The sequence below is a fragment of the Camellia sinensis genome, chromosome 1 (assembly GCF_055761805.1).
Source record: "Camellia sinensis isolate YWXY chromosome 1, ASM5576180v1, whole genome shotgun sequence".
In the NCBI taxonomy this organism is placed as follows: domain Eukaryota; kingdom Viridiplantae; phylum Streptophyta; class Magnoliopsida; order Ericales; family Theaceae; genus Camellia; species Camellia sinensis.
Window position 1 is genome coordinate 240,764,992 of NC_138961.1, and position 23,120 is coordinate 240,788,111.

General features: G+C 32.9%; 2 protein-coding genes across 3 annotated transcripts; both read right to left on the reverse strand.

Moving 5' to 3' along the window:
- Positions 1-8,972: 8,972 nt before the first annotated feature.
- On the reverse strand, positions 8,973-14,452 carry LOC114304568 (hypersensitive-induced response protein-like protein 1). Of its 2 annotated transcripts, none has more exons than XM_082924544.1 (6): positions 14,335-14,452; positions 12,020-12,217; positions 10,429-10,549; positions 9,876-9,967; positions 9,685-9,781; positions 8,973-9,485 (listed from the first exon to the last, which is right to left on the reverse strand). In XM_082924544.1, the coding sequence occupies exons 2-6, from the start codon at positions 12,206-12,208 to the stop codon at positions 9,124-9,126; spliced, it is 861 nt and encodes a 286-aa protein (XP_082780670.1). In that variant the 5' UTR covers positions 12,209-12,217; positions 14,335-14,452; the 3' UTR covers positions 8,973-9,123. The 2 variants fall into 2 exon arrangements, with proteins under 2 accessions (XP_082780670.1, XP_082780680.1); XM_082924554.1 differs by having other exon boundaries at positions 14,273-14,340.
- Positions 14,453-18,087: 3,635 nt separating this feature from the next.
- On the reverse strand, positions 18,088-22,991 carry LOC114288405 (putative polygalacturonase At3g15720). Its single transcript, XM_082921550.1, has 9 exons — positions 22,857-22,991; positions 20,550-20,696; positions 20,071-20,247; positions 19,765-19,785; positions 19,470-19,677; positions 19,121-19,202; positions 18,911-19,019; positions 18,598-18,711; positions 18,088-18,456 (listed from the first exon to the last, which is right to left on the reverse strand). The coding sequence occupies exons 1-9, from the start codon at positions 22,989-22,991 to the stop codon at positions 18,223-18,225; spliced, it is 1,227 nt and encodes a 408-aa protein (XP_082777676.1). The 3' UTR covers positions 18,088-18,222.
- Positions 22,992-23,120: the final 129 nt, after the last annotated feature.

Here is a 23,120-nt window from a genome sequence, read left to right on the forward strand (position 1 = left end):
TATTATGACCCTAAAATTATCTAAAAACACCTTAAGAATACTATATATTGTGATGTATCTTATTCTCAGTCAATAATAGCACGACTCCCACGCGCTCCGCGCGTGGGAGTCCAACTAATAATACTATAAATATATATAAACATAAGTTTAATTGATAATAATTTGAAGTGGTCCATGATATTTGGAAAACAATATAACAATACAAACACATTAGCTTTTACATAAAATAAAATGACATAATGTAACGGTGCAATGCATAATGGAAAAGGACAAGGGACACCAACAAAAACATTAAAGGCATAATTTTCATATAATGGGTGGAAGTTTAGTTACTAAAAATCAATATATATATTATGTGAAGGATCCATCGAAACTAAATTTTCCCTTAAATCCCAAGATGATAGGGGTCTTATATAAATAATTTTTTATTTACAGTTTGTTGTTTTCAATTCCAACTGAACAAATCATTATGGATTTTGCTTCCAGGGCTTTCTTACAGAAATTCCCCCAAAAATCAATACATACAAATAAGAGAAACATTTTTTTTTTTTTTGATAAGTACAAATAAGAGAAACATATTAAAATGAAGAATTTTAAAAACATCTAGGACGGCCACCTAAAACATGTTTTTCCCAGTGAGCTCCACCTACGATCTTATCCTCTATCAGTTCATCATGCAATTTCTATGTTCCTTTAGACTAAGATTCTTTTTAGCCTAGTTGTTTCCCTTGTAGCAAATAGATAACTCAACTGCAGAAGACTACAAGCCTAACAACGAAAAAGATGGGATGAAAACAGGAAAAAAAAACAAAAAAAATAAAAAAACAAAATTTTAAGACATCTAATTAGTTTCACAGTATGATAAATTAACAGATACTGCTGATCCCATCCTGGAGATATATAATTTTCTTCCTGAGCTATTTTGATTTGTAGTTCCATTTATTTATTTCCCAACACTACTCTTATTTGATTGAAAAAGCATACTTCAATACAATCTTATTTCACCATCTAACAAAAAAATATACAATTTAAAAGCATGAAAAATATTCTGACTGAAACATTTTTAAGGAAATAATACTACTTGATCAGCAAACAGTTTTAACTTCTCAGAATAGAGCAACAAACCACACATAACCTGATAGGACAACATTAAAGAATGATTGAAAGTATCAAAAAAAAATTAAAGCAGGAAAAAAAAACAAAAAAAACTCCTCTCAATGGCGTATATAGGTTTCGAAGAACAACCACCGAGGAAATCAAAAACAAAAATCAAGAATAAAATTCTTGAAAGTAAAGGAAACGAAAGGCAAATTCAATTTGAATCATGTTATGTCACAGAATTTAACTATAACTGATACGGAATGAAGCGAGATTAACATAAGCATTTGAGAGAGACTGATGTCTACTACAACTATGGTATGTGGTCAAGTCCATCAAGCAACATCAATCAATTAAACAAGTAAAATAAAATTAACAGTTAATTAAATACTATTAAATTTCCAACAAATTTACCATGGATAATGAAAAGAAGTTTTAAAACAACGATAATAATGTCATTAAAAAAATTAAAAATCAAAAGTATTTCTGACCTGGGTATCATCAGTAGATCCATCTCCAACCGCTCCAAAATCTAACACGTTAAAAGTTTGATTAGTAGCACACAGTTCTTCTTCATGGTTGGAGAGAGAGAGAGAGAGAGAGTAATGATGAGTGAGAATGAAATTATCAGAGACTCCAAATACATATAGTTCAAGGAATGGGACAGGATTGGTTTGACATATGAGAATGACAATCCAAAGTGAATTGTGTCTCCTATTTAAACTGAAATTAGTCTTTTATTATTATCTTTAGTCTTTTATTATTATCCACTAGGTGACTAGTACAATGCATGAAAATTTATTTTTAAAATAAAAAATTAATTTTGAGTTTTAATACTTTATGTGTAACAAATTTAACAATCTAAAAAATTATCACAAAAATAATTTCTTTCAAAGTTAAGAAAAAAAATGTATATTCTTAACTTGAAATCAAATACAATCATTTTCGATGAGTCATGATTTTTTAAAATAATACTCACACTATTTATCATTTGACATGATTCTAAAAACTTAATAAATAAAAAAAATAGTAAGTTCCATTATTTTAAACAATCAATATCAAATTGGACGTTACACGTCTAGGTAAATCACTTATAGAAATATGATATCTCACATAAAATCACAATGAAGTTAACTTTAATTAATATAATGATATTTTATATTATGACGTGTTACAGAAGAATAATTTTAATTATTTATTTTAATAATCTTAATTTTATTGTTTTATAAAAGTATTACTTGAATACTTATATATAATAAATTTAGTTAAATTATTTGTTTATTTTGATAATTTTTGTTCTACTGTGCTATAAAAGTGTAATTATTCTGTCATGATTTTATATGATATAGATTAAATTATAAGATAATAAAATAAACACTAATTTTGATATTAAAAATAATAGTAAAATTATAAAGAAAATTAGTAATTGTAGACACCCCATTTTTGACCGACCTTAAGACTCAGATGTCATCGATAGAGTACTCGGTGATGGTGCATGTTGTGCTCGTTCTGAGGTTTCGGAGTTTCAGCTGAGAGCCTTACCCCCGAACCTCGGGACCCTTTTGTGCTTTGCCTTGATTTGCGAACTAGGTCTTGTTTTCTCTTTCCGAAGGGAGGGAGAGGTCTCGTAGACCATCTCTCAGTGGCCGTAGGCTACTTTTCGTGATCGTAGACCACTGTTCCCATTTGGAGACCAATTTCCGGTCTTCAAAGCCGTCGGCCGTGCACCTCGGTTCGGGACCGCTTAACTTTCTCCGTTTGCTCCAGTTTTTTGCACACACTTTGTTTCCTCTCTCTAGAGGGACACTGTAGCTCGGGAGAGCACCTTTGTGGTCGCACGCCATTTTCGATGCTTAACAGTCAGTTTTCGAGGCACCCGGCTACGCATTTTGGCCCCCGAACTCTCGTTTTGCATCCGTCTTGGTTCATTTTTGGCATGGACCCTATTTTCATTGTTTGGAAGGTGGTACAAGGGTGGGAGACCACCTTTTCTCCTTGGAGACCACTTTTCTCCCATTGTGACCAATTTGGGCCACAATTGCTGGTCTCCCACCATACCACTGGCTTGCATTGAGTGAGGAGACCACCCTAGGAGGCTGCCGACCAAATTTTGAGACTTGACCCTTTTGAACCTAGTCGGCCGACCACTTGAATCAACCACTTGCCCTGGTCGGCCTACTCCCCCCTGCCTTGTCTCTGTGAGTTGTTGCCAGCTGTGCCAGCTGGAAGGCACAGAATTGATCCTCCATACACGTGTATGGAGGATCTTCAAACTTGTTTTTTAGCTTCTTGGAGAAGCTTTGGACCTCTTTGGCTATAAGAGAGACCCTCTCCCTCATTAGCAAAGGTTCAAAAAATTGGTTAAGGCATACATATATCTATTTCTCTATATCTCTCTATTTTGTGTTAAAAAGTCCCTTGTTCTTGGCCCATTGCATACCACCTCCTAGCCTAACCCCTCCACCATCACTCTAAACATCTTGGAGGCTATTTTCAAAGGTTGAAGGTTTGTTGTTTTGGTCCAGAAGCTGCTGGAGTTCTTGGCTACAAGGGTAACACACCTTTTTCCCCTTTTTAGCTTTATTTTGCTTCATATCTTAGCTATATTTGCAAGTATATTTGAGTTTTGTCATAAACTGAAAAAAGTCTTATTTTGAGGTCCTTAACATGTTTGTTTAAGATCATTTTTCCGTTGGGGGTCATCTACCCCCTTGCATGCTTCATTTTACTTTGTTTTGAGCCATGCCTTAGGGCCTTTGCATTGACCTTTGTTTGGTCTCTTAGTCACTAAAATCTAGTGGATTTTCAGTGGCTAGCATGCTATTTTGGAGCACCAAAATCAGAGAGGGGTGACCCTCTCACCTCTTGTCTTGTTTACTAGCATATTTGGCCTAACAAAGAAGCCCTTATTTGCATGCTTCCAAGCCATGTTTTAGGCCATTTTTGGTGGGTTTTAGGACCTGCATAAGCTCTGTCCAGAGCCCATTTTGGGTGTCCATTTTGCATGTGTAGAACAACCCTCTTTATAGCCTATCAAAGGAGCATGTCATTCTTGCATGTGTTGATCACTTTTCAGTGGTTTTTTGGGCATTATTTGGCATGTCATACCTCTGAGATTGCTAGTTTAGTGACCTCTTGAATGCCTCATATGCTTGTAGTGCAAATCCTCTTTACTAGCTTACATTGCATGCTATTTTGGCCCTTGATTCTAGCACTTTTTGGCCATGCTTTAAACTGATTTTGTGCATGTTTTGGACTGCCTTAGCTCTCTTTTTATGTCTCGTGGTCGAATGATGCTTGCTATGCATGGTTGTAGTTCAATACCCTTGCCTAGCTTTGAGTTTTGGAGCCTATTGCATGCTTATGTTGAGGTGTTTCCATGTTTTGAGACCATTGTGCATCATACTTCAGAGCTTACATGTATGTCATATTCTCATGTTTTCCACTCTTTAAATGCGTTTGAGAGTCGTGCTTGTATGCCTCATTTTTGGACCATTGCATGAGCTTCATTTCCATGCCTTTCGAGCCACCATTTTAGTCCATTTTCCCACTGTCTTGGACCTGCCTAGGGTCTGTTTGGGTCTGGTTTGGCGATTTGTGCATTGCTTTGTGTACCTCTAGTGTAATGCGCTTCACTAGTTTCAGTATCCAGGCCATCTAGCATGCATTGTGTGAGGTGTTTGCATGATTCGGGACCATCTTGCATGTCATTTTAGAGCTGAAAAATGTATGATTGTATGCCATATTTCATCCCTTGCCATGCTTTGGTAGAGTGGCATTTGATGCCTTAAGTTCGGTCCCTTGCATTGGGCATGTTTGCATGAGTGTTCCTGCCTTTAATTTCATCATGTTTGGCCATTGATATGGGTGTAGCTGAGGCCCATTCATTTTAGTTTAAGTCCATCTTGCATTGTATATGCCATGTAGTCCATGTTGTTGCATGTTTGACCATTGCATTGTGTATGCCTTGATCATTTCATTGTTAGTCTCCATGTGTGCATTGCGTATGCCATATAGTTTCCATGTCCATTGAGTATGCCATTGAATATTTCATAACATTGTGTATGCTAGTAGCATGTTTGCATACCATCATTTACATGTTTGCATCATTTAGTGGCATTATGTTTAGGTTGCATGGTAGAGTTGCATTCATACATGCCATGTGTATTGCATTGTGTTTGGAGTAGGGTTTAGTCCAAACACGGGAAACGAGGGACGTTTCGTACTCCAAGTGACGAAACGTGCCTCGATTCTCAGTCGCCGACACTCCGGATTATCCATGATGGAGTTTAGGCCTTATTGTGTTTATATGTGCATTTATTTTACATCGAGTTGTGCAATCCGACTCCTCGGCCATCATGCATCGAGATGCATGATTGGTGGAACGAGGATCAAGGACTACACTCCCTAGAGCCTATGCAATGACGAGGAGAGTGGTCGTATACACATATGTTGAAAATACTTTGCTATGCCCCTTTCTTGCTCTCTGTTGCAGCAAACCGGAAGCCAGCAGCAAAAACTGGTCGGTAGTATCCCCACAGCATGGTGGAGTTTCAGCCTTCTGGAGTTTTGTACAGTGTTCTAGGACCAGTTACAAACAGAGGCAAATCGGGGCATCACGATGGATTTTTCGGCAAGGCGACTCGAGCATGCATGCATTCCTTGTCATTCAAGACCGAGCTGAGGCAGTCTATTTCATATATTTTGCATGCTAGCTTATTTATTTTAATTAGTTTGTTAATTAATTAGGGTCGTGTAATAATTAGCTGTAATTCGTTATTCATTCGGTTGTGTATTATTTATTCGGACCCTCCGAGGAGGGCAATGTTGTAATAAGTGTGCGTGTGTGTGATGTATGTCTTCCAACCCCACGTCTTTCTCCCTTTTATTTAGCAGCTTATGATGGTTAGTTTTAAGGCATGTTTCAATTAGCATCTATATGTTCGCATGTTTGCATTCATTCATCTGTATTGCATGTACCGGGCTCGACGCATCATGCTAACTGCATTGTATTTCAATTCCAAGTTGAATACGTGTATCGATTGTTGCATCTTATATGCATCTTAGAATAGTCGAGCCTATCATAGTTGCATTTTTGCATGTGTTGCATTAGGCATTCTTAGTATAGTTAGGATTCATGCACGATTTCTAATTAGCTTCTTTTTTGGCTCAGAGTACTCGATAAGTGTTTATGCTTTAGCATCCTTGCATGTGTGTAAGTGACTGCCATGATAACATGCTTACCATGAGGCTATGTGCTTATATGATATAACTACCTGAATACCTGTGAGTGAAGGTTGGGTTGCTTAAGTTGGAATAATTCGTCGAAACCCGTGTTTTAGCCTACTTGCGAGTAGCAAACTTCAATCCATTTTCAAAACAATCGGATATGCGATGCTCTGTTCCAACTTAGGCAATCCAGTCTATACTTGTATGCTGTGCGCATCACATAGTAATTCTAGGCTAATAAATGGAATAAGAGCACATGTGTTTTCAAAAATAAGATATCATTCTTAGTAGTGGCCGATCTTTGATCGGGTGAGCGGGAGTACTCATGAAATGACCTTCCCCAATCGTACCCAAGTTCTCGAGCCGAGACAACTTTGGTGATGACGGACACATGGCCTTAGGCACGAGTCAGGGTTTCCTAAATTTTTTCAAAATAAAATATTTAGGTGGCGACTCTGTATCTCGCAAAACAGTCCATGTTTGGCACTTCTTTCTAAAAATCAGTTTTTCAAAACGATTTGCCGAATTTGGACTCTTTGATGATTCATTGGTCTTGCATTGCACTTTGCGAGATTAGATACAGAACCGTGACATTGAGTCCAAACTGTAGTAAGCCCCAATGAACAAAACGGGATTCCCTCCCGAGACGTTCTGGGACATCTACAGTAATGATAAGCTTTGAAGGATTAGGAATCGGTTGCTTGCCCTAGGTCGGTCTGTCAAGAGAGAAGATGTTGATTCAGTATTATCATGTTGTTAATAGTTTCGACCAATTATAATTGACGAACTCAATCCAACCAAGTGAGATCTTGAGCTCTGCCTCAAGATTTTATTAACATGGTCCCAAACCATTAAAAACAGGTGTCCTGATGTTAGTTACCATTGCACATTCCATCAAACTGAGGCGCTTGGCTCGATAGGATGCACGCACGCATGCATGCATGCGAGTGAGTCAACTGCACATATCATCTAATATTCATTTTGAAGCTTGTTAATTTTTTAAGTTCAAATTGATCTGTCTATCTATATGCATTACAAAAAAAAATTAAAATTTTCAAACCTTGACTTCTGATTGGCTCAACAAAAATTTATTGAAGATACAAATTTAACACATTCTCACTTCTGATTAGATCAGCAAAAGTTTATTTAAGATAAATAAATTCAATTTCAACACATTTTAAAACTCCTTAAATTTTGCCGTCAAATTAGTGTTCTAGTTTAAAGTAGGAAATGTTCACGGTTTGGTTACGGTCGGAGAACTTTTAATCCGCCATCCGTTTACCAGATTGGTGGATTAAAAAAAATCAATTCGCATCCATCCTTCAGATTGGCTGATGGATGTGGATTGACAAATGGATACGAAACGGTTTAACAGTTTAAACTTTTACAAATCTTGAATATAATACAACTTGCCAACATTTTTTTTAGAATAATAATCCAACTCAACATAACCAAAAGATTATCCAGTAAATTGTCAAATACCAATAATAAATACATATAAGAAAATCATGCATTATCAAAATTATTTTATTACGTTTTTTTTATGCAAAAACTATTGAAATTGATTTTTTTTTTAAATGACAAAATTAAGCATTATATTTTCTACGCAAAAATACTAAATATCAACACTTACCATTTGATAAAAATATTTTCAAATTGAAAACAAATTGAAAACACAATAGAATATCTGAACTCTTTTTCAATTGAAAACACAAACAGAATATCTAAACAAATTAAAAATACAAACAGAATATCTAAACAAATTAAAAACACAAAATTTTACAAATTACTAAGAATGCTTTTGGTTTGAAAGTTCAATTGCGACCAAAGGAACCTCAAATCCACCATCCGTTCAAACTAAATAGATTAGAAAAAAAATCAATATACAACCGTTCGCTTGTTATTACGCATCCGTCCAAAATACAACGGATCGATTCGGTTCGGTCGATTTGAACGAACCAGAATAAACACTACTCACCCCCAATTTAAAGGACAACAGTTAAGGGTGAAGATGCTTGTCCAAAATGAAAGTTTAATCCAATTAAATTGCTTTGACTAATCCAATATCAATCACCGTAATCCTATGTTTGATTGAGAGATTTGAAAAAAGATTAAAAATATCATAAATGATTTAGACCTCTAAAAGAAGAGCTCTAATAGAGCACTAATTTGTTTTTTTCTGCCCTCTTTTTTGTCTTTTACTTTTTTATTTTTATTTTTATTTTTTTTTAATGGTTGACAGCTCATTAGAGCTGTGTATATATATATATAGATGAAGTGTGAATAAAATATATCTCGATTTTATCTAGTTTCACACACATTTTTCTTTTACTTTTTCAAATCACTCCCCAAATCTCCCAATCAAACACAACATAAGAGGTTGGCTTGGTGGTTAGTCACTTGGCCCTTGGAACCACATCCATAGCCTAAGAGCTATTTTAGGAAGATGGTTACAATCAACTTTTTAATTAAAAGCTGCTTAAAAGCTAATTATAATCAACTTTTTGTGAGAGAGGGAAGTGGCTTATAATCTGAGAAGTGGATTATAACCCACCTCCCAAAAGACCCCTAAAATTTATCTGACTCCCGTTGAGGGACGATTTTTGTGAATCTCAGGATTAGTTGGGGTTTACCAGAAAAACAGATTATCAAAAGAAAAAAAACTTTCCTATGCATTACTAAACCCATATTTGCAGCATATATGATCATACTCCATAGTTCTATATCATTTAATCAACAACTAGAAAATTGAAGACAGATATGATGATTTCCTATATTAACATTTTAGCTCATAAACTAATGCTGAACACTGTCAGCTTGAAGAAGACCCTCGCGGATCTGCGAGGCGATATCTTTTACTGCACCAGGCCCATGTGGGATGAAAACTGCTGAGGACTTTGAGTTGGAACCAATTTCCTTCATGGTGTCGAAGTATTGTGTCACAAGCACCATGTCCATGATATCCTTGGCAGTTGCTCCAGGCACATTCTCAGAAAAAGCAAGCACGCTGTCCCTCAATCCATCTACAATAGCTTGGCGCTGCCTGGCAATACCAAGCCCTGAAAGGTATTTAGATTCAGCCTCCCCCTCAGCTCGCTTGATCTGCAATATTTTCTCTGCTTCAGCCTTCTCATTTGCTGCAATCCTCATTCTAGCAGCTGTTGTGATATAATTAAATTACAATGTAAATCATCTCAATTCTCAAACCTAGGTATGATGCATGATGAGTTTCAACATATACCCAAAGATTTCTCCTTAAATCATATTTACATGCAAAAGATGTTTGGCATTTCCTTATAAATATTAAGACAATCCCATTATATATGTATATATAAGTTGAGGCATGTGCACTGTTACCTGCATTTATTTCATTCATCGCCCTCTTCACATGAATATCTGGTTCAATATCCACAATAAGAGTCTGGACTATTTCAAACCCATAGGCAGACATGGCCTACACAGATTATAGAAGGAAAGACAGAGGCAGTATAAGTGTTGACCTGATTGTCATTAAAAATGGATTCATATTTGTCAAGACAATTAGTCACCTTTTCAAGTTCTTCCTCCACAGCTTTTGCTATATCATTCTTCTGTTCAAAAGCAGAGTCCAAGTCCAACTTTGGTACACTTGCCCTAATAACTGAACAGATCGAAGGAGGGGTAGCCCATTACTTTCAATACAAATTTCAACTGTTAATCCAGTACTATAAACAATTCTACCCAGCACAATGCATCATGTTTACAATTAAAAGAAAAAAGAAAGACGAAAAAAAAAAAAACTAAGCTATAAAGGGACGGGGCAGATATATGCCAGAGATGAGGGGTGAATGTGGCATTGCAGCTAGTTCCCCAACCTATTTCATTGTATCATTACAAATTTACGAGAAACTGAAACTACAACTAATATTAGCAGAACAAAGAATATTTGGACCTAAATCTACTCTCTTTCAAAACCTCAAGTTCAGCAGCACTGGATCTGCTTTATGTTTTGAAAACTCATTGAGCCATTTGACATGTGTTCCACAATGTTTTAAATATCAGTTGGTACCTTGGCAGGAAACTTTTTCATCGAAACAAAGATGATAAAAGCTGCATCCATACCATCAAAAACATAGGCTTGGATTTGCACCTTGGTGTTGGAAAGCTTATAGAAAGCATCAGCTCCTTTTCCTGACAAAGCACGGTATTGAATAGATGCAACCACATTGACAAAGACATTATCCTGAAAAAAAAACAATACTCGCAATTTATGAACTGATGGCACCAGTATGCAAACAATTGTCCACATCACTCCTTGATTTATTGTTGAAATAAGAAAGCATTTCAATGAAAAGGGAGAAGCAATAAAAGTAAGCTAAAGAGGTAAATTACGAGGAGTATTCCCCATATAATAAACAAAGAAATAAAGAGGAAAAGAAAATAGTCTAAGAGAAGGAAAGGAAAGCAACTCTGATAGGTTGAACGAACAAGAAGGCAGAACTACATAGGAAGGCAGATGATATCTATATAAGACAACAATTACCAAATGAAAATTTTATCAAAAGTAATTGTACATATTAACCAAAGATGCACTTGTATAAAGAGCTGAATAAATATGATTTCTTTTTTCTCGCTACGTATATGACAATACAACTGTGGATGCTAGGGTGCTGAAGCACACACCAAAGTGAAGCATTTTAAGGAAAGGGCAGAAAATATGTATTACAAAGATTTAGGAAATCTTTCAGCCTTAACTCAGAATATTGCATAAAAACAATGAAGTCAATCATTTTCTTGAAGCACCATAAACAAATAGTCAACTACATACACAACTACAAGCATGTCACTAAAAAGAGCGCACACAATGGAATTCTATACGGTAAACTGACTGTTATCTTCAAGATATAATCACCTAAGACAATTGATAAACTTCAAGTCAATTTTACTATTCCGAAAATTCAATTACGAAATCATGATTTCCTTTTGCACTGCAACAAACATTGTAAGCAAGCAGATATTCAACTGTTTATATTAAGAGTTCAACTTCTTCATGAACCACCAGAACAAAAACAGTTTCATGGTTATTTTTGGTTCAAGAACAATTTATGATTTAACTGGATAACATAAAAAGTATGCACCATAATAACTGAATAGCTAAGGAGAAAATTTATAAGGAGAAAATTTATAAGGACCTATTTCATTTCGGGTGATGCCACTTGGGCTCAAAAATTAGACCCACTTTTCAAACCCAATGATGTGCCATTGCCTTAGAATATCTAAGGCAACACTATCTCTCATATCTTCTCTAATTATCAATCAATCATCTTATTTACATATCATTGGGTCTAGAAAGTGGGTCTAGAAAATTAACTTGTATATCATTTTCCATTTCATAATTAAATTACTTCAAACAATGGACATTGGATAAGTAGAACAATGATAATTTGTCTTATTTGGAAGACATGTTACAATGATCTGATAGATTACCAAAAGTTTGAGGCAAACATCATATAGGTGATCCTGTCTGGTTTCCTGCCTATGTCATCTTTTTCTGGTTCTTTTCTTTTTATTTATATTTTATTTTTGAACATTTGGACGTTAAAATTTTTCAGCAAGTTGATGCTACTTGCATTTGATTTAACAAATTGAAGAAGCACAAATAAGCATATGTGAAAGCCAATTAGTAATAGTCATATATAGAGAAACTTCACGCCTTAGTTTTTGTTTCACAGCGAACATCAAGCTGTTGAAGACGTAATGATAATTTCCCAGCTAACTTGTACCCAAAATACCACGGTATGCAGTGACACCCTGGCTCAAGCACATCATCAAACTTCCCAAAATGCTCCCTAACAGCAACTGTAGACTGATCCACTTGAATGCAACCCCATGCTTGACCCATAGTTTAATCCTACAAGTGAGATGAACTTATGCAGGTGAATTTAGAAATTCTAGTAATAATTAACCAAAATGCAGCAAAATTTGATAAAATGGAAAAATGAAAAATCAAATAACCTATTAGCCATAGAGAGCTCTTATTTATATTTTTTGTTTTATCAACTTGATGCTACATACATAAAATATAAGCTACTTCATTAATCTTAAGATTTTGATACAGACTCAGATAACACTTTACAATATTCTGATTGCAAAAGCATACTTATCAACAAACAAACAAACAAAAAAATGATCTGGTTGGAAGCTTTTGAGCAGTTGAGAGATTTTAATTAGTTTCTACAATGGAAAAGGGCAAGGGATGCCAACAAAAACATTAAAGGCATAATTTTCATATAATGGGTGGAAGTTTAGTTACTAAAAATCAATATATATATTATGTGAAGGATCCATCGAAACTAAATTTTCCCTTAAATCCCAAGATGATAAGGGTCTTATATAAATAATTTTTTATTTACAGTTTGTTGTTTTCAATTCCAACTGAACAAATCATTATGGATTTAGCTTCCAAGGCTTTCTTACAGAAATTCCCCCAAAAATCAATACATACAAATAAGAGAAACATTTTTTTTTTTTTGATAAGTACAAATAAGAGAAACATATTGGTGGTGTTTGGGAAGCAAGTTCCCAAATTTTTTTCTCATTTTTTCCACTAAAAGACAAAAGTTTTGCAAAACCAAAAAAAACACATCCAAACAAAATATCACATCTAACCCCATAATCATTTCACTTTTTCTCTCACAAACATCACATCCAACCACATAAAAACCCAACTATCTTCCCAAACACCAAAAATTTTTTATCTCATAAAAACCTACATCTACTAAAATCTACATAAAAACTCACTTCCCAAACACCATCATTAAAATGAAGAATTTTAGAAACATCTAGGACGGCCACCTAAAACATGTTTTTCCCAGTGAGCTCCACCTACGATCTTATCCTCTATCAGTTCATCATGCAATTTCTATGTTCCTTTAGACTAAGATTCTTTTTAGCCTAGTTGTTTCCCTTGTAGCAAATAGATAACTCAATTACAGAAGACTACAAGCCCAACAACGAAAAAGATGGGATGAAAACAAAAAAAAAAATAACAAAAAAACAAAATTTTAAGACATCTAATTAGTTTCACAGTACGATAAATTAACAGATACTGCTAATCCCATCCTGGAGATATATAATTTTCTTCCTGAGCTATTTTGATTTGTAGTTCCATTTATTCATTTCCCAACACTACTCTTATTTGATTGAAAAAGCACACTTCAATACAATCTTATTTCACCATCTAACAAAAAAAAAAATACAATCTTATTCATTTAAAAGCATGAAAAATATTCTGACTGAAACATTTTTAAGGAAATAACTACTTGATCAGCAAACAGTTTTAACTTCTCAGAATAGAGCAACAAACCACACATAACCTGATAGGACAACATTAAAGAATGATTGAAAGTATCAAAAAAAAAAATTAAAGCAGGAAAAAAAAAACAAAAAAACTCCTCTCAATGGCATATATAGGTTTCGAAGAACAACCACCGAGGAAATCAAAAACGAAAATCAAGAATAAAATTCTTGAAAGTAAAGGAAACAAAAGGCAAATTCAATTTGAATCATGTTATGCCACAGAATTTAACTATAACTGATACGGAATGGAGCGAGATCAATCAATTAAACAAGTAAAATAAAATTAACAGTTAATTAAATACTATTGAATTTTCAGCAAATTTACCATGGATAATAAATAAGCTAATGGCTCGCAAAACAAAAATTCAAAAAGCAAAACCACAAATTCTTATATGAACAACAAAATTGAGATCTGATACAAACAATATAACAAAACTAGAAAGCTAAAAACAAATCTCAGTGATATATTTCTCTAGTTTCGATATCAATTCATACAAGAATCGACTACTTAATCCAAAAAAAAAAAGGTTCTATTATCGGTTGAACAAACCCTAATACATCAAAGTTTCAACTACTAAACAAGCATTCATGAGTGGCGAACATATACATATATACTTGCAGTAAAGAAGCGAAGAAACGATGAGAGAGAAACAGAGAAAAGATTGGTACCGTGGAGAGAGAGAGAGAGAGAGAGAGAGAGAGAGTAGAGCTGAGAATGTTTAAGCAGAGAAAAGGATTTGGTTTTGGGTTATAAAAAGAGTTTAAAATTGAGTTTTGTGACGTGGTTTCCGTTTTGAAAATAATTTTTAAAATTTATAGTTTTGATCTGGTGTGTTTAGTTATGAATTTTAAAAAGGGTTTTAAAAAATTTTGATTGGAATTGTGATTTTGAGCTTTATGAGTTAGTTTTTTTGATTTTTTAGTTATTTTAAGGTTTCGTTTGAGAACAGGATTTTTTAGTAATTTTTAAATTTTTTTATTAAAATATGATGTAAAAAAATTAAATATGTTTGGGATGACTTTTTAATTTTTTATAAAAAAAATGTGTAAAAAGTAAAAGAAAATGGAATTTTTGACTTTTTTGGTATAGGTTATTGATTTTTGATTTTTTTAGTGATTTTTTAACTTTTACACTAAAAAGTGATGTTGCCAAACGAGCTAAAAAGTCTCATTTGAAATAGATTTTTTTAATTTTTTAATTTTATAAAAAAAATGAAATGATTATAGATTAAATATAACATTTTCTCTTATTTAACTAAAATAATTTATTTTATTTTATATGATTATTTTAACTCCAAAGGCATGCCAAACGAACCCTTTAAAAGATAACTAAACATGGCCTTAGAGAGCTGTGAATGTTTAAGCAGAGGTTGCGATACCAGATAGTTATCAAAATCGTAATCTGAATATCCTACTTACTTGCGGTACTATACCGTACTGGATTATCATAACCAATATTATAGGGTTTTATATATTCTCTCTGTAAAATCCCAAATAAATCGCACCTTCAATTAGAGGAATTACAACACAACCAATGCTCGGTTTGTTTAAGCAAAGGTTGCGCTAACAGATAATTATCAATATCGCTATCTCAATATCCTACTTACTTATGGTACTGTATCGTATTGGATTATCCTAACCAATATTATGGGATTTATATATTCTCTCGGTAGAATCCCAAATAAATCGCACCTCTAGTTAGAGGAATCACAACACAACCAATGCTCCATTTGATTTAGATTTTTTTAGGCACCTGTTTTTTAGTTGATACGGATAAGTTATAAATAATTTTAAAAAAAAAGTTTGTTTTGACAAAAAGGACCACATTTTCACTAAAAAAATCTTTAGGACAATTATAAAAAAAAAAATAATAAAAAGATTAATGCTTGGTAGCCTAAAAAAGAAAGAGCTTGAATGGCCCGAATGAGTGTTCACCGGACGTTCACTCGGACGATTGACCGGACACCCACCTGGATGGTCGGGTGAAAACTTGTCTTCTGCAGTTGTTGCCTTTGTCTACCGCGGCTGTCAACCTTCTCACCGAACGACCGGCTGGACGTTTGCTCAGACGACCGGTAAGATGAATTTCGAACCATTTGAGCCAACCTCATTTTCAGGCTACCAAGCATTGCTCAAATAAAAAATAATCCTTTAAGACTTATAATAAAATAAATATTAAATTTTTTATTTTGTCAATTTAAATTACAATCTTTTGATTTGCTTTCAATATACAAAAAAAAGAGTATTTTTGTTATTAAATTCAATGTAAGTGTACATAAAATATCTAAAATATTTGTTTCATTGAGTTTAATAACTAAAATATACATATATATATATATATATATTGTTAATTTTACTTATAGACAAATAATTTAAATTGAAAATAAATCAAAAATTTGGAGTCAAATTTTTTTAAACATTTATTGCGTAAACTTTTAGAATAATGATAAGATTTAAACATCTATGTTGGCATTAACTTTTAGATTAAGTTGAGACTAGTTGGACATTTTTCAATTTTAAATCTGAACTTCAAAGAATTTGATATTTTCAAAAATGTATTTGTTATCTATTTTCTTGAATACAAACGTGTTGAATGGACTTAATTTTTGAGATTTAGATAAAACATAAATATAACGAATAATTTTTAAGAGTTTTATACCATAACAATCCCGTGACTTTGTTCCTAATAGTCATAACATTATTAAAAAGGAAGAGGATCCTCTATTTTAGATTTTGGATTGGAGTGTTATTTGGGTTATGGGCCGTTATAATGATTTAAATCGTTCAAACATTTTGTATATTTTAAAAAAAATTAAATTAATTTGATAATTGTAACTTGTTTAATTTTTTATTAAAAATAAAAAATAATTGTATTTTTAAAAATAAGCCATACATTTTTTTTAGTGACAAATGTAATAAATTAAACAAATAACAATTATTAGATCGACCTAATTTTTTTGAATGAAATACGCAAAGTATTTAACAAAATAAACGATTCAAATTATCAAAATGAAATCTGTAGTGAACCTTATAGGTCCAAACAAATGGACGAAATTGTGAATTTTTTTCATTCAACAAGGTTGTTTGGAAAGTTGCCTTTTTGCCCGCTCTTTTTTTTTTTTTTTTTGGGTTAAAAAACTTATAAAAAAACACTAACAACATTTAAAATTTTAAAAATCATTAAAAAATAAGTTATACATTTCACGTTTTTTATACAATTTTAAAAAAATTATTCCCAAATAAATTAATCTTTTACACCTCATAAAAAATATCAAAAAATTAAAAAGTCAAATTTCAAACCACACCCTAATATAGCATTAATATTTGTCTAATTTGTCTTGCTATTCTACACTTTTATTTATTTATTTATTATGATTTTTTTTTTTTTTTTTGGTTGGTTCAAAATTCTACACTTCTTAGCTTTGGTGCGAAAAGTATAAGAATGCCCGTGTGAAAGAGATATACTCTAGCTAGTAGGGGTGTTCGTGATTTGATTGCGATTGGAAAACTTTCAATCTATCATTTGTTTGTTGGATTAACGGATTAGAAAAAATCAATCCACATTTATCTATTGGATCGGATACAGATTGAGCATATTGGTAATGCGAATCAATTTGACAGTTTAAATTTTTATAAATTTTGAACATAATACAATAACTTGTCAACATTTTTTGGATAACAATCCAACTCAATATAACCAAAAGATTATCAAGTAAATTATTAAATACCAATAATAAATATATGAGAAAATCATGCATTATCAAAACTATTTCATTACTTTTTTTTTAATTCAAAAACTATTTAATTTGATTTTTTTAAAAAATGACAAAATTAAACCTTATATTTTTCACACAAAAATACCAAATATTAACACTTGTCATTTGATAAAAAGATTCCAAATTAAAAACAAATTGAAAACACAATAGAATATCTAAACTCTTTTTCAATTGAAAATACAAAGAGAATGTAAACAAATTGAAAATATAAAATCTTCCAAATTATTAGAGGTGCTTATAGTTTGGTGGCTTGGTTGTAGTCAAAAAAATCTCAAATCCGTCATTCGTCCAAAATTAGGTGGATTAAAAAAAATCAATCCACAACCGATACCGTCCGCTTGTCATCACATATCCATCTAAAATGCGACGAATCGATTCGAGTTCGATTTAGTTGATTTGAAGGTATCAAAATATTCGCTGAGCACCCTTAATAGCTAGTAAGTCCCATTGCACTAATTTTATATTATTTTTTTTTAAATGCCCCATACGTGGAATTATTTGGAGTGTGACAACTTTTTAAAAACAAGAATAGTTTCAGAAAGTGATCAAAATAAAATGCGTAAACTAAATTTATTGTAATTAAAACTCACCCCATATTAAATGTGAGTCTATATATCATATGACTAACAAAACATTAAAAAGCACATTTGTTCTGAAAAGCAAACTTTAAATACCTTTATTACGAATAAAACCTTGAGTTGGTACGAAAATCAGCAAAATAAATTTAACTATATATTGACTATAGTAGATATGGTACTCATTTTGAATTAGTACAAATTTATCAATCAGTCAAGCAAGGGACACTGGGCAAAACTGGACCATTTTTCCTTCCAGCAACATTTTGACATAACGACGTCGTTTCTTTACACAGTTGAGTCGATTGAAGGTAGATGTCATTCATATATATATCTTTGCATGGAACTGTTTCACTGCATGCAAAGTGTATCGCTGTATCTTCCTCCGACGTCCCGTAAATATAACTGTATCTGATATTGCTAATTTGCACGGCTGATTTCTGTGAAAGTTGATTAAATTAATCACAATGTCAAGTTAGATTAATGTATTGTGAAAAGATCAAAAAATTACTATTTTTGAGTACAAAACTAAAAAATCCAAGTAAAAAAAGAGTCATAGTCATAGAGTAAGAAATGCTCACTTGATTTTTGCAATGTGTATGGTCACAATAGTATTGATCGATGATGATGGGATGAGCTGAACCAATGGATCTTATATGCTCAAACACAATGTTCCTAGCAAATCCGCTCCCTCCCTAAGCATGCCAAAGGGACAATATAATTAACAACAAAATTAACAAGAAGAATAGTTATTTATCAGAATAATATAACAATGACATTATTGATATTAATAGGCATTGAGTTTTTTTTGGTATTAAAGTGATAAGCTTACAAATTTGCCTTATATATTATATTCTTGATATCATGACTAATAATCATATGTTCACAAATTACCTGCCATGTCTTGATTCTTGCTCCATTTGAAGTTCCTCTGAATTCCACATTGCTTACATAGACATTCTCTACTGTCTCATATTGCCCTCTTATACCCAAACTTCCAATACTTTTACCAAAGAAGAATTTAAAAATAAATGAAATCAATTTCAAAACAATAATAACAATAACAAAAGAGAGAGGGAACTGTAAAAAGGTTTTCCCTGTTACCTTATGCCATGACCTGGACCACATGTGATCATGCTAATGTTGAGATATGATGAACCATCTCCGATGGAAATACAATCATCACCTGCATTAATATTTTTGAGTTAAATTTTGATAAACAACCAAATTAAAATATACATATGTATAGTGCCATGCATCGACTTTCAGTTCCAAATCTTCAAGTTCACTTGGATCATAGCAAAATGCTTCCAATGATAGAATTATGTAGGAATCTGAAAACAGAAGATCTTGCACAATATACAAAGCATGCTGTATACATACGCAATTTTTTTTTTTTTGGTCACACGATATAAAATTAAGAGAGATAGTATTATTATGTTTGATAATATACCAGTCCCAATGTGAGTTTGGCTTATGAAGACGTGTGTGGAATGTTGAATGTGAATGCCATCAGTATTTGGGCTATCGCCAGGGGCAGTGATAGTGAGATTATAAACATATACCCATATCGACCTTTCCAACGCCATGTGCATTTGAGGGCTGTCTATAAAGGTTAGGTCACTTATGTGCACATTGTTGGAATGTGCTATTACGAACCCCTGTAAAAACATGAAATATTATGTAGTACTTACAATGTAAACATAGGAACAAAATAATTTAAAAACAAAGAATCTAGTGTCACTCACCGTTGGTTTTGACCCATGGTACTGAAAAGAAGAAAAGAAACTTATATTAGTAAAGCCCAAAAAAAAAAAGGATTTAATATTTAGGGGTTGTTTGGGATGATCTAAATAAGTGCATTTTTTTGTCTTTTTACGAAAAGATGTGCAGAAAAGTAGAGAGGTGATGTGATGAAAAAAAATAAAAAATATGAATTATATAGAGGATGCCAAACCACCCCTTATTTTGTACAACAAATTTAAATTAAAATGGTGTGACAGTGATAATTATTTTAAAAATAATTAAATGAAGTGAAAGATGAGGCTTCTTGCCTTTCCATTGTGATTGACATTGGAGGAACCCCACCATTTGGTACCCTGGGCATTAATAGTACCAGAGCCATAAATGTAGAGACCATTGATCTCAACAAAGCCTATCCATTGACGGCAATTACTTCCGTCGCACTTCCATTTTGAAGGATGACTTGGTGCTGTTAGGTTTCCATCTATCTATAATAAACCATATCAATTTAACAATTCAATAACAATATATTAAAAAATAAATAAATAAGAGAAAAATGAAAATATTGAAATCTATGATAGGGTAACTTATTTCTAGTTGAAAGAAAGATTGTACCGTGTTATTGGGCCAGCATAAGCCCACAATATCAAAGTAAATATTTCAAATTATTTGTAGTAATGATTCTAGTTGTACAAAAATTTTAATAAAATATTTGAGACCCAAAAAATAATTTGACCTATAATGATGACATATGATATGAGAAAATTTATGAATCTAAAATTGTAATTACCACAACGTTAACGGCTTCGGAATTGCAAGGGCCACTAAAGATTAGAGGTTGTAGCAAGAACTCGTAGCCATCAGGAACGTGCATGGTTGGACTAAAACCTGAAACTTCCCTTGCCGAGCACGTAGCCTTCCATGCATCCTCAAAAGACTGCGCACAAAACTAAGCTTATAAGCATCTTTTTTCTTTTCTTTTTTTTTTATAATTATTATTAATAATATAATAACAATGTTATCGACTTAAAAAATTAATCTAAAAAAAAAGTCTAGTGTAATTTAGATTAAGTGTAGATCTCATTGTACAAAAGTTAAATCAAAACACTTTGCTTTTTGAGATAAATTTCTTAACATATTTTTTGAGTTATTATCTTTTCTGATAATACCCTAGGAATCCAACTTGTTTTTCTTACAATCATCAATTCTTCTATAATCTATATATATATATATTTGATATGAATTTAATCTAGGGAAAATTATTGAAAAATCCCTTTTGGGAGAGATTTGGAGCGATGGATCCTTATTTATTTTTCTTACTCTTGGAAGTATCATTTATTTGGTAATGTTCACCAAAAGACCCCATTTGTGTTATTTGGGAGGGGATTTTGTGTCATTTTCCCCTTGTTTCTTATGGGTAATGTTTTTTTACAGTTATGAGAATTTCAGTGATTACATTTTCGATATGGAAATGACGATCGGTGGGGATGATCTTCTGTGTACGTATTTGAAGGCATAGTGTTGCGTTATAACGTGACAACACCAAAATTATTGGAAAATCACATTCCGAATGCTACACTACACCAAAATTACATTCCAACTGAGCCACCCAAATCATCAACGTAACATTCAATCAACATAAGCTTCAACCTAAAAACAAACACAGAACACACAGCAATGGACAACACATCAACATTAACACAATGTTAAATACACTTCGTTATACACTTGGGGCATGTTTGATTGGAAGGATTAAAGCATGGGATTGAGATTATTAATCCGTGGGTCCAATCATCCTATGTTTGTTTTGACATTTTGGTTTAGGATTATTAATCCAATGGATAATTAATCCAACAAATTTGTAGGATTATTAATAATGAGGTAGGGGTGGGATAGCTAATACCACACTAATTTGATAGGATTATTAATACCTCACTATTAGTGTTGTGAATCAAACATGGCCTTGGGGTTTATCAAATCACCAGCTCGCTCGATGGCCGACTTCTCACACCCATTTCATATGCCACACACCTAATACAGTGTTTGGGTTTTTTCCTAAAATGGTTGTTGATTTGATGGGATGTGGGGGTATTTTCTTAACAGTGTGGGATCTGATGCCGCTCACATCGCAATTCACCACAAACATGAAAAACCTACAAACCTGCGAACACAATTAATAGAATTTTCAGACCAAATCGGATATGGATCAATACGAAATACACTAAACCCCACGGATTTGGTTTCCAAAAAATGATAAATATTATACGTCGACGCTCAATCCGATTATGAGTATATATCTTGCTGCAAGTGGGATGTGGACAGACTTGAGCCACACCGAAGAAACGGTGATTACTCGAACCCTCTACCAGCTGCCAATGAAATTATACGGTGTGGATTGTGTTACCATACAAACAATGACAAATACGAAAGGCCTGACCCAAATGAAAATGGACGACCGCCTTGCTAACATGGGAACGTTTTGGACGCACAACAAACAGAGGTGGTGATATGGTAGGCCCAAAGCAACGTAACAAACTAAAAAAGACTATAGTACATTTGCAATCTTCATATATCAACATTTATATCGAAACATTACCATTAATAACATACATTATGGGCAAAAACGTAAACCAACACTAAATAGGACTTACAGGTTTATTATAAAACAATTAGAACTGCAGGGTTCACAAGTCATCCATATGGAATTTATTGATCAATTACCCTTTAATCTAACCAATTAGATAAAAAAATTTACGTGACAGTGTAAATTTTATGTAATACTATAAAAATATATAAACATAAGTTTAATTGATAATAATTTGAAGTGGTCCATGATATTTGGAAAACAATATAACAATACAAACAAATAAGCTTTTACATAAAATAAAATTAAATAATGTAATGGTGCAATGCATATGCATTCATCTGTACTGTACTTTTCTGTGATTTTTTTTTTCTTCACTGAGAGAAGAAAAAAAAAATTGTGAAACTGAACGAAAGAGAAGTGAAGTGCCAAAACAAATCCATAAAAAAAGGAGTTTTCAAACAACAATAATAATGTTATTAAAAAAAATTAAAAATCGAAAATATTTTTGACCTGGGTGTCATCAGTAGATCCATCTCCAACTGCTCCAAAATCTAATACATTAAAAGTTTGATTGTGACACTCTACTGATATTCTAGAAACAAGGAAGAAAACAATACAGAAGAGTAGCACACAGTTCTTCTTCATGGTTGGAGAGAGAGAGAGAGAGAGAGTAATGATGAGTGAGAATGAAATTATTAGAGAATCCAAATACATATAGAGAGAGAGTAATGATGAGTGAGAATGAAATTATTAGAGAATCCAAATACATATATA